The following is a 12,525-nucleotide window of genomic DNA, read 5'->3' as shown; positions in this document are numbered from 1 at the left end:
GTTTCTTTGGGCCTAACGTAGAGAGCGCAAGGGCATGAGCTTAAAAGGTCTCAGCTTGTTAACCGCCGGGGACAGGATGCGCTTCTTAGCACCGTGCTATTTGCTGTATGATGACTCACCAAATGCCCTAGATACAAATTGTTCCAGGGGCTCATTTGATCCATGGAAGACAAGCGGCGGCCTATGATGTTGGATGAAGTAATCGGCAATGTCCCTATGCAGCTCCGGGCACCCTAGAAGTGCGACTAAAGGTAAGGGAGGTGTCCGATGCTCTTGTGGGTAAAATGAAGTAACGAAATTCATGACTGCTTTGCCAGGTGAGAGGAGGTCAACCACACCATCTGTAAACTCTTCGTTCGATCATTGATTGCCCGAGAAAGCGTTACGTACAATAAGTAGTATTAAACTAAGGAAAGAAATTGCTGGCACCTAGTTTTCATCTGTCTTCACGTCTTTTCCAACTTTTCGTGCAATCATTCCAGGAATACTTTGCCCGCATAAGAGGGTGCTATGCATACGCTTTATGGTAATGTATGAAGATCACTAGCGGCAACAGGATTTTTTTTGCTTTCTGGGAAACAACGTGAGGGCAAGGCTGGTGTGGGGAAAAAGATGACTGTAGGTCTGTACGTTCTTTCCTTGCGTGCAGGTACTTGTTTGTAACGTAGTCTTCGCATGAAAACTGACAGTTTTCTACGTAAAGCGTTGAAAACTAAGGTTTTCTGCGAATACGGAGTGTCTTTGCCGTATGGCGTACGAGCCAGTGTGGCTCTTGTGTCGCGGCACGCGACAGTGGTGGCTAATTCGGGTTGTTCGTAGCTACGTTTGGGTGCTGCCGTGAAGCGGTTGGTCTGTAGGCCTTGGTGATCCGCTTCGGGGTAGTGCGCCCTCACCCAGCCCCCGTGTGTACTGTAGGTCTCGCGGGGGACCTCCATGCACCATGCTGGGCCAGATGCGGATTGGCGATGCAGTTGTCAAGCACCCAGGTAAGAAAGGCGCTGCGGGGTGTCAGATAGACCCAGACGGCGGTCTGCACGCATTGCTTAAGATGGGTGGACAGAAGGTTGTGGGCTTGCCCTTGAACGTTCGAAACAGCCGTTTGACCTGGCTCCTAATGAATGATGGGCTATATGGGCTTGTAAGCTTGCGTGCCTGTAAGCTCAACAATCCGCACCACTTGACCAAGAACCTTGTGTTGCGAGAAGGGTGCTTAGTAATTCAGCAGCAATATTAAACTGGGGGTGACTCCAACAAAGTACAAGCTCCGAGTTTTTTATCGCCTCCGTACCACGCCCCAGCACGCGCAGCGTACTGGGCACGCGCAGAAAACTTTTGTGACCTGCAGTTCGCATGAAGTTTGCTGGAATTTGCAGTTTGCTGAAGTACATTACAGTATGCATAAGTCGCATACACCCCGGAGAAGTTTTGTGATTTGCGAGCTCTACAGAAGGTCGTAACTAGTTTTTGGATTCTGACAGGCTGCGAAGGCTCCTCGGCCCCGCAAAGGCGAAGGACGGGGATTATGTTTATCAAAACTTCCTTATTAAAACTTTAAGGCCTACATGCTGATCTCAGTGTGGCAATCTCCTAGTAAGGCTGAGGACAGCTCGCTTGGCACTTGACTAGAGTTACTGACAAAGAAACAACATATGCACCAATATATGATGGGCTTCGGTCTCTGCTCCGGTCATTCCCTGGTGTGGCCCTGCTGCATGCGAGTCCTCCCTCGGGCCTCCGGCGATCGTCGCAGCATCAGCTAAGAATTTAAAGTGGCGCTCTGGGCAGGCAACGTGTTTTGGTGCAAGTGACGGGTAGGGTGGAGATCACCAAGACGTGTCTTCCGCAGCCATGTTGACATGTAGTTATCAGTACGTTAGGTAGTGTAAGGTATTACGGGCCCATCAAGCGCTGCTGACCGCTTTCTTTCTACAACAACACCCACTCGGATACGTTTAGTCTCCAGTACCCTTCCTCCGGACTTCAATAGATCCATTTGGGCGTAGGGTCTTGACGCAATAATCGCTGCTCTTGCACCAAGTAATTGTGTCCGCCATTCAGACTTCCCAATGGCCCTTCCCTGTTCAACTACGTGGCCAAACACAATTATCCCACATGCAGCTAGCCGAGCCTCGCTGGGCCGTGATTCCTGCCGACCAGCAACCTGCAACTACGAGCCCGAGCGATGGGCGCAGCCTGTGGTCAACCCGACATCAGACATTGCACCGCCTACAGCTGGAAGGACCCCAAGCCTATGCCATGTCCTTCGTCATCATATGCTTCGCTTTCCTCCTTGTTGTCGACAGGTAGCATCCGAGTTCCAAGAGACTGGCCAGAGTCCTATCCCAACGGATTGAACACGCGCCTTTTCTATCTTCGGGAATGGATAGGCGCCATCCATTTTCGGGGCTTCTGATGTCTTCTGTGTCTGATGTTTCTGATGTGGTTCATTAGAAGGTGCGATGTGGGTCTTACGCCTATCCATTCCCGACGATAGAAAAGGCGCGTGTTCAATCCGTTGGGATAGGACTCAGACCAGTCTCTTGGAACTCAAGGAGGAAGACATCACACCGGGGCTGCGCCTTACTTCTGGATCGGGTGTTGGGTGCCTTTGCATGTGCCGGCTGGGCGGCAGACTTACTACCCCGCGGATGGAACTCACTCTCAGGCACGGGGTGGCGCAAACGCAGGGACTGTATCTGCCAACTGGGGCCCCCGCGCGGTCTGAACTCATCTAGTGCAGATCTTGGTGGTCTTCCGAAACCGGATGGTGCATTATCTGCACTGATGCTGTGGATGCTGAGGCATTGCAGCGCTGGCTTCGCTCATGCCTCCTTTGATGGGCCTTTACAGTTTACAGTTCTGAACACAGGAAGGGCGTGCAATCATGGACACAGAGAAACGTCTATTACAGTGCGCATAATGATTTCGTAATGATTTCTCCCATTTTGGCTGTACGGGTCTCTGTGTCGATGGGGCAGGCGGCATTTCGCAAGAGGCACCTCAAGGGCAAATGCGCCACGATGACCACCGGCCGCGTGGGAAGGACGTTTTTGCATGCGGACTAGGTTGCGGCACAAGGAGTCTTCTGGCCATGTAGCCAGTTGGAGTACATACGGCATACGCTTCTTGTATTGTCCTTTAAGTGTCGTGCCGTGTAAATACGGATTTGCCCCAAGATCCGTCCCATGTCCCGCGGGACCGTTGTGACGCCAAAAAGCACATACCGTCCAAAAATAAAGGCTGTCCTGATATGCCGTCTGGGAATTGTTGAAGGCCAACCTCCTTTCCTTTAGCGCGGCACCCAGCTTCATTACCTTTTCAAGGGGCACAGCTTAGAAAGTACCAAGTGCAGCAGGCCTTTATGCAGCCAAGGCAGGCACACTGCGATATTTTTTGTTCCTCAACACACCGCTGATCGCAGTTCCCGCCATGGACTCTCAGCTCGCGACGTTGGCGGCCGGTGTCGCGCTCGTGCGCAAGGAGCTGGATGCGATCGATGAGGCCATTCGCGAGGAGCTTCTGTCGTGCTCCGCCCTGCAGAAGCAGCTGGATGCGGCAGCTGTCGAGCTTGAACGGAGCGCCGAGCGCGCAAAAGCCGTGGAACAGGGGGCCATCGAAAAAGCCAGCGAAGAAGAGGATTTGCAGCTCGTGCTGATAGAACTTCGGCGCCAGGTGGCTGCCCTAGATTCGCAGCAAGTCGAGCTCGAGGTGCGGGAGGATGGAGCCGCCGAGCGCGGTCGAAGGTCAAACGTTTTGGCGCCTTTTTGACATGCGTCCAAGCCGCTTGCAGCATGCAAAAGAGCAACGCCATAGTCGGACGCCTTTCAATCCTCTAAAACAAAGAAGAGCTGCAACAGCGATGGACCGCAGCATCAACCGCAGCCAGTTAGTCTTTGGGCTCGAGCAGCATCCGCAATTCGCCCAAATCCGCTGGAGCGTTACTTCCCCCCTCATCAATCACCAAGTTCGTAGATCTGAGCTCTTATCGATGTCCAAACCAGAAACCAAATCCAACGCAGGTGGCCATCTCTAGCGATCGCCGCGAGCTGGAGGCCAAGGCGGCCGCGCTAGAGCGGCAGTCGGATGAATTCGCGCGGGCACATTGCCACGCCGCCTGGCAGGAAGCTTCCCGCACCGCCGAGCAGCACCGTGCTTCGCTGGAGGCAGCCTTGCCAGCGCGGCGAGCGGAGCTGCTCTCCTACAGGTCGGAGTGGCAGTCTAAGAATGCGTCCTTGCGCGAGGAGCGAGCAGCGGCAGCGGCGCTGGAGGCGGAGCTCCAGGGTGGGTTTGAAATCGGGTTCCAACTGGAAGGAGGACAGAACGGACCAGAATTTCAGACACAGTTTTACTGGAACCATGCTCTCGAGGAAACCGGGATTAGGAGAGAGGGAGAGGGAAGAGGAAGAGGGGCCAGCGGGCAGGGCTGTGAGGATAACGGGTCTGGGGGGAAAGACGAACCACGGGTCTGGGAGGGGAAGAACGGCGGGAGCCACCCCTCACCTTCCCGCGTAAGCTCCAACACTGGCCCCAACATAACAAGGCGTCGCACAACAGCTCCTGCCAGCTCCCGAGTAGCCGGTGGGGGAGCCGAGTGAATGGTGTGGAAAATAAGAAAAATTAAGATCAACGCAATCTAGAACTGTCACCCACAGCGTTTAAAATGCAGCAGCTCCAGAGCCGGCGCAGCGCTCCTCCTTTTGGGAAACGGGGGGCATTCGTTCTGTCGCCTCCTGTGTATTGCCGTGCGGCGGCACACTCATCGTCCCGGTTCCCGGTTCCATGCCGCCCTGTGTCAGAACTTCGATCGCGCGCCTCCGCCGCTGCCGCATCGCGTCAGTCGGCATCCGGGCGCCTGGCGGCGCTGTCAGCCCCCGACCACCCCGTGGCGGCCCTCCTGGAGCGGCAGAAGGCTGAGCTGGCGGCGCTGACGGCACAGGGGGAGCAGGTGAGGGCACACGACACAGATGGCCTCGGGGGGGTTGCGGTGCGGACCTTGGCCCCCTCCTCTGCGGCGATATGCCCGGTCATGTGTCGCAGCGGTCATGTGTCGCAGCGGTCATGTGTCGCAGCGGTGCAGCAGGGGCGAAGGTGCTGGTACGCGTGCGATGGCAGCAGCGCCGCCGCGTTTGCGGCGTTGGCCAGGCCTCTGCCTGGCTGACCCCTGGCGATGGTGGGTTCCCTGCCGAAGGTTGGAGACCGAGCACCCGGGTGCGGCTTTCAGGCCGCGTAGTATCAGGCTATATGGCACATCGGCACCCCTCAGCGTGCTCGACGACATGTTTAAAATGACCAACGTTGGCCACATCTGGTCTGGAGCCGGGTGGGGGTTATAGTCTGGAGGCCATCTGAGGGCTCCAGGGAGCGTGGTAGGAGTCCTAACGGCCACCACAACTACGTGTTTTAATTACCGGTATATGTCCTTGTCTCCCTTACCGCGCCCATACCCCTGGCCCTGGTCAGGCTCTGCAGGGGGCCACGACCGCGGAGGGTGAGCTGGCGTCCGCCGAACGCGAGCAGCAGACGTTGCAGCTGGCGGCGAAAGCCATGGTGAGTTGGAGGGGGTGTGGATGCTAACGGCGGGTGCCCCCTCTAGCTAGGGTGCTAGCTAGGGTGCAGCTGGCTTGGAGCCTGGGATAAGAGGGGCTTGCTAGAGGCGGGAGGGCGGGAGGTGCCGGCCCAGCGAACACCCAAGATATCATACTGGATTATTATGATGTACGGTAAGGCCGTACTGCATCTCGTGTTGTTGGTCTCTGCACGCTGCACACCGTCTGGCCCTGGTCAGGAGGAGGAGCTGCAGCTGCTGCAGGCGCGGATCGGAGAGTTGTTGCCGTCTGTGGATTCGGACGACGACGGCGGCGGCGCGGACGGCGGCAGCGGCAGCGTGTACGGCAGTGGTGCCGTCGGCGGTCGCGTGGGGGACCTGCACCAGGGGCAGTGGCAAGGGCCCCCCCCGCCGCCCCCGCCGCCCCCGACAGCGGGTGGCAACTGGCAGCGACCAATGTACGACCCGATCCGGAACCCCCTCCCCCCAGGGGGCTACGGACAGCAGCCGCATCACCCTCAGCCCTATCAACAACATCAACACCAATACCAACACCAACACCAGAACCAACACCAACACCAGAATCAGCAACATCGGCAATTTCAGCAGTATCAGCAACATCAAGGGTTCCGGCAGCACGTTCAGAACGCGACCGGCGAGCAGCAGCAGATGCGGGATCCCAACAGCGGCGGCGGCGGCGGCGACGGCAGTGGTGGCAGTGGTGGCGCTGACAGAGGTGATGGTCGCGGCGGCGGCGACCGCTGCTGGGCAAATCATCATCCGAAGCCGCAGCAACATCATCCCTTTGGAAGGCCGCCGGAAGCCGATGGCTCCAGCTCTGATGCATTGCGGCCTCAGCAGCAGCGGCATCAACAGCATCAACAACAGCAGCAGCAGCCGCGGCGTGAGGGTGTGTCCGTGCTGTATTACATGGTTTCGGAGCCGGAGGACGAGGAGGAGGACGAGCACGAGGAGGGCGCCAGGCTGCCGCCGGCGGAAGGAGGTCGCGAGGGCCACGTGGATGGTGATGATGGCTGGTGTGGGCGGGGAAGAAGCGGCGCCGCCGCCGGTGCTGGCGGCGGACAACACGATGGACGCGTCTTCCCTGAAGTTGACGGATGCTGTCTGGACAGCGATGGGGGTGAGGGAGCCCTGTCGCTCGGCGGCGGGGTCGGCACGGGTCCGCTGCATCGGCCTAGTAACCACCTACGTTCGCGGCGCTGGCGCGGCGCTGGCGCCTGCCATGGCGGCCGCTGGCCGTCACCTGCGACGGCGGTCGGCGGCGGCAGCCGGCGGGACGCTGCGGCCGCCGCTGCCGGCGGCAGTGGCGGCGTAGGTGACGACGATGGCTGGGATGACGTGGACGGCCCTGACGCGCTGGATTTGGGGTCGCTGTCCCAGGGGTTCCACTTAGATTCCCAGAATGTTGATCTCCATGATGACGACGGCGACGGGTACAGCATGCACGACAGGTATGACGACGTCGTGGGTTTTGGGCCCGCGGTGGGTGCGGCTGGGGGTCGCCCGGGGTCCCGCGCCGCCGCCAACCGGCACCGCGTAGGTGGCGGCAGCAGCAGCCTTCCCCCGCCTTCGCGGTGCCCGTCACCTGCTTTCTCCGCGGATTCCGGTGTGAGCCTCCCGGGGAGTGCAGCCACCGCCGCAGCTGGTAATAGCTTCACCGGCACGGAGGGCGCGGGGGGACGAGGGGGCCAGCAGCGGCAGCAGCAGCAGCAGCAAGGGGAGGGTCAGCGGCGGAGGCCGCCGCCACAAGCGGCAGCTGCGGCGGCGTCAGGTCCAAGCCGGGATGGTAGTGGAGGTGACGGCCGTGGCGAGCGGAAGGCGGTGCTATACCAGGAGACGGTGATCACTCGCACTGTTCAGGTGGGAAGGTCCGCGGGATTTGCGGGGCTGGAGATTGTCGTGGAGGTCACCCATGACCCGTGGGTCGTTGGTCCGCGTTGTGTCTGCCTCTTTCACCTGTGTCTGCCGCTTCTTCTCTTCACCCCATTACCTCCTCACCTCGAAAATCTCCTATTCTTGTCCAGTTTCCCCCTTTCGCCCCCTTCCTGCTGCTACCGCTGCTACTGCTAATACTGCTGCTACTGCTAATACTGTTGCTACTACTGTTGCTACTGCTACTGCTGCTATTACTGCTGCTGCTGCTATTGCTATTGCTATAGCTACTGCTACTGCTACTACTGCTGCTACTACTGTTGCGACTGCTATTGCGACTGCTACTGCTGCCACTGCTTCATGTCCAGGCTTCTCCCAACACGGTGCTCCGAAACACCGTCACAGTTCACGAGCTGCAGTGTTCCCGGGAGGGCCCCCGGGGGGTTAGGACGGCCGGGGGGGCCCCCGGGGGGCCCGGGGGCGGCCGTGTAGCGAACGCAGGTGGGATGACGGCCGGAGGGAGAGAGGGTTAGGGCTTAGGGTTGTGGTGGGGGCGTTAAGGATGAGGGAGTATGTATATGTATGTATGTGATGTACCTATCTATGTATAGGCCGAAGCCCTCAGACCTCCGAAAAAATCTGACTACTGCGCCCCTGCACTTTACCACAGTCCTCGACTGCCCTAGCACTCCTTCCCTGATCCGTTCTGCCTTCGTCCCATTTTCGCTTCTCCTTCGGAACGTTCTAGGCCCCCGGTGCTTCAACCGGACGCCTGTACAGGGCATGTGTGTCCCTCTTCCTCCTTTTTCCTTTCTCAACCCGGTCTTGATGCCCCGTGTTGCAGCATCACAGTGGTTCCGCTCGGCTCGGCGGTTTGTCTCTAATTTCCCTGGTGGTTTATTCACATGCTTCTGTTCCGACCCGTGTGTTTTTGTACCTTTGTTCCCTCGGCACGTCCTTCGGCACGCATGTCCTTTTGGTTTCCTGCTCATTCCCATTGTTAAATGTCTTCAGTGACTCTCCTTTAGCGCCCACCACCACCACTTCCTCCCGGGCGGTGTCTCCTCGCCTCCCCCCTCATTGCCACTCGCTCGTTGCAGTCGTGGTGCGGGAGGAGCTCACTCGCATTCAGCGAGCGCCGTCCAGACCAGCTGCCCCTGCGGAAGGCGACAACCCAACAGCCGCAGCAGCAGCGGGGTTCGGTGCAACCGCCGGCGGCGGCGGCGCTGCACCCCCGGCCGGCAGACCGCCACCGCCACCGCCACCGGTCCCCTCTTTGCTGGCTCTCCCGGCGCCTGAAAGCAGCGGCCCTCCCACAACGGCAGCGGCGCCGTCGATTCCCGCTGTCCTGCAGGAAGAACACGACGCCGGCGGCCCCGGTGCCGACGGCTCCATGCGCGATATGTGTAGGGGCCCAGCTCCCTACAGATTTATGGGAGCCGGTGGAGGCAGCAGTGACGGCGCCGGCGGCGCTCTCCAGGGATTCCCTTATCGCCAGACAACCGCCACAGGAGCCTCTGACGGCCATGTCGCCGCCAGCGTGTCCCAGCCGCGTTACCAGCCGCCGCCGATTACCGCCGCCACCAATCACATTCCGCCGCCGCTTCCGCCGCGGCTGCTGCCGCCAACAGCCGGGCCACCTTCACAGCCGTCGCAGCCATCACAGCCACTGCAGCTGCAACCTGCACATCCCGTGGAGCAGGAAGAGCAGCGGCAGCAGCAGCAGCCGGGGGAAGCTCAGTTCCCCCTCGGTTCTCATGTTTCCTCTATGCGCCGCGATCTCCTCCTCCAGCAGCAGCAGCAGCAGAACCCCCTTGCCCCCGGGCGACCTGAGTCATGCATGACGATTCTAGCGCCATCACATCCAGCACTGGCCCTGCAGGGTAAGGCACAGCCGGCGATGCAAGCACCGCATCACCCACTTCCACCACCACAGCAGCAGCAACCTCAACCGCTACAGCCGGGTCCTGGGCCGCGGCAGCACCCACAGCACCAGCAGCAGCACCAACAACAGCACCAACAACAGCACCAACAGCAGCACCAACAACAGCACCAACAACAGCACCAACAGCAGCACCAACAACAGCACCAACAGCAGCACCAACAACAGCACCAACAACAGCACCAACAGCAGCAGCAGTTGGCCAACGAGTGGGTGCTCGTCCACCCCCACCCAAATCCGCCGCCCCAACAGTACCAACGGCCATCGTACGATGTGGCAGCACACATGCACACGCAGGTGCAGGTCCAGTACGATGGCAATGAGCAGCGGATGGGCGTTGGTGCCGGCAGCAGTGGCAATCTGAGTGGCATCAGCGGAAGCGGGGCCGCTAGGGGAGCGGGAGGAGGGGGTTCCGCGGCTGGCAGTGGTGGATGGCCGTCTCATCCGCCTCAGCAGCAGGAGCACCACCAGCCCCAGTTGGCCTTCGGTCAGCAGCCAAGGCAGCAGCACCCGTCAGCAGGTCCCCCTTCGGCGATGGCGATGCCTTTGCACCCACCAGCTCCAGGCCCAGGTCCAGCTGCACAGCCGCAGCCGCAGCCGCAGCCGCCACCACCACCACCACAGCAGCCACCACGGAACCCGCTACCCGGGCGGCAGCAGCAGGGGCCACAGCGCAATGCTGCGCCCCAGATGCCGGTTGCTCAGATGCCGCCCGCGCGAGGCCACCAGGCCGATTTGGCTGAGGGCCAGGTGGGACATCAGGGGCCTGCCTCGGGCAAGCCGAGCCGGAAGCGCACACGAGGAGGTGTGGGGGCCGCTGCAGCTGACCAGCCTGGCGGCCGCGGTGAGGGCGGCGGCGCTGAGGGGGGCGGCAACGGAGATGGAGCGCGTAGGAGTGAGATGCCGGCGCCGACGCGGGGCCGCGGTATTAGTACGTGTGCGGCGGTAGTGGGACGTAGTGGTGCAGCCGGGCGGGGAGGGGCCGGGGGGCGGGCACGGGGGAAAGCGGCGGCAGGGACTCGGGCTGCACCAGCCGCGCTGGATGTCTTTGGCGGCAGGGACGAATGGCAAGGGCTGTAGCTGGAAGTAGCAGGACTGCCTCACCGTCGCGGTGATGACAACAACATCTACCTTTCCGCTCCTTCGTGCGGTGTGCTTGCTTCGTGCGCTGGGAATCATTGTCCCATAGCTAAACACGTCTAGACAACGTAGTAGCGAGGGGGGGTTTGGATACACGAGTGCAGTGTTCGCATCACTTTATTCAACTCAACGCTCTGAAAAACGATGCGTGACCCACGCGAGGTCGCACAGAACGACCACATCGGGTGAGAGTTTCTTTCTGGAATGTTTGAAGTGCGCGATTCGCTTGGTGCAGGGGCAGGAGATAAGTTGGTTTCTCATCACTCACCCCATGTGTGGATGCTTTTCAAGCGCATCCGTTCCACAAGGGGATATGTTGGCCCCCCCCGTCAGACTCCCTTTGAGGATCCTGGGAACTTCGTTGGACACCTCACTACCGGGAACTTTAGGGGACAGATACCCAAAAAGGGGGGAATGTGTGAGGAGCACTTGATGGGGGGCTCACGCCATGATGATGAAGCTGGGAGTGTACACCCACATTAGAATGGCAGAGGTGATGGGTGTAGTCGGTAGCTGGTGTAGTGTATGAGTGCTGTTAGGATAACTCAGGTACTTGAAGTACTTGTTGTGGTATGTCCTACACAAATACATGTTGCGTATCATGCGTATGGAGGCTCATTGCGTAAAGCTTAATGCGGCCTAAGCTGACACACACCAAATTGATTAATCGCATGAAATTACAATCGGCATAGATGTTGTATGTGTTGGTCGCATACTCAGTTCGTTAAGCTTCACGCAGTCAATAGAGAATAGCATGCTTGGCCGCACGCGGGGGGGCCTTCCGCAAACAGAGATCGCATCAGGCGCCGCCGTCCACCGCACCAACGATGCATCATACCATCAACTAGTTGCCAGAAAGGCGGCGGCAGGAATAGGAGCATTCATACGCGCACGCAATTAGAACCCCGCCGTGAGATGCGTCGGTGGCTGTGAGGCAGGTGGGGACATGCCTGGGAGGCTGAAAGGGCTTCCGGACGCATAAATCGCACCAGGCGCCGTCGTATGCCGGACCAACGATACAATGAGGAGTACTGGGTGGAGGACGGGGACGCGAGGCGGAAATTAGAGGTAATGAGTGGCAGTCTTGAGTGGAACGCGTTGTATGTGAATTGTGTTGTGTATATGATGTGTGGAACAGGGGGGTATATCTTCACCCGTGGCAGCTACCCGGCGAAACCCTGCCTTCCCCGGTATTTCGGGGCACCCTCATCCAGTCACCCTGGTCAACTCCTCAGTGGATCGCTCAGGTTCCGCACCCACCACCGGCATCCAACGGAATCTGCCGGATCGACGGCGGCTCAACTCCATTCCTGGTCAGCTCGCAAGATCACTGTTTCGACTAGGGGTACTATACCCTCCACCATCGGAAGGATCTCCCGGGAGCAATGGTCCATGCCTTACGAATAGTGCCTAACCTAGTACTTAGTTTGTATATATATAGTACTACAAATACTAACAAAGCACGAGGTACATACAAGTACCTGGACTAATCTCTTTTCTGGGGTGCGGTTGTTTCCAAGAGATTTGTGTGTGTGTATAGTCGTTGCGGGCACCATGTGGTTGGGGTAGGGGTTCACCAATACATGGCCGGGTGTGTTGTCAGGCGTTGGTGGGTTCTCAGCCCGAGTGAGGGGCCCCAAACTCGCGTGTAGGTTTTTACAGCTTACTACTAGCTGCTGCAACTAGCTGTATGTGCGCCTGATGCAGTGGGCTTTTGCTTTCCGCACGGTACGCAATGTCCTCCTAGCTAGGTCGCAGAGCTTGATGGCAGCACCGCAGCGTGCAGTGTTTTGGTAGATGTCAAAATGATGGCGGCTGTAGGGGGGGGTTTGGGGGCCCCTAGAGATGTGAAATGAAATGAAACGAAAAAATGATGAGATAATGATAGGCAGTACAGTGCTTGGTATTGGAAAGGATCACTGCTCGATCTCAAACACCAGTTTTAAACACATTGAGCAGGATGGAGCTCCACAGCACTCTAACAGACGTTTCATAAACGAATCCC

The 12,525-nt window shown here is 58.9% G+C and overlaps 1 protein-coding gene across 1 annotated transcript; it reads left to right on the top strand.

Moving 5' to 3' along the window:
• Positions 1 to 301: 301 nt before the first annotated feature.
• VOLCADRAFT_89979 (uncharacterized protein) lies at positions 302 to 11,863 on the top strand (the record flags this gene model as incomplete). The annotated part of the gene is made up of 12 exons (XM_002949656.1): positions 302 to 317; positions 916 to 986; positions 3,442 to 3,708; positions 4,020 to 4,281; positions 4,797 to 4,945; positions 5,038 to 5,094; positions 5,461 to 5,547; positions 5,786 to 5,914; positions 6,488 to 7,426; positions 7,807 to 7,939; positions 8,539 to 10,130; positions 11,756 to 11,863. The coding sequence occupies 12 exons, from the start codon at positions 302 to 304 to the stop codon at positions 11,861 to 11,863; spliced, it is 3,810 nt and encodes a 1,269-aa protein (XP_002949702.1).
• Positions 11,864 to 12,525: the final 662 nt, after the last annotated feature.

The sequence above is a fragment of the Volvox carteri genome, assembly GCF_000143455.1.
Source record: "Volvox carteri f. nagariensis unplaced genomic scaffold VOLCAscaffold_15, whole genome shotgun sequence".
NCBI classification, from domain to species: domain Eukaryota; kingdom Viridiplantae; phylum Chlorophyta; class Chlorophyceae; order Chlamydomonadales; family Volvocaceae; genus Volvox; species Volvox carteri.
Note: the sequence above shows the minus strand (reverse complement) of the source record. Positions and strands in the feature narration are given on the sequence as shown.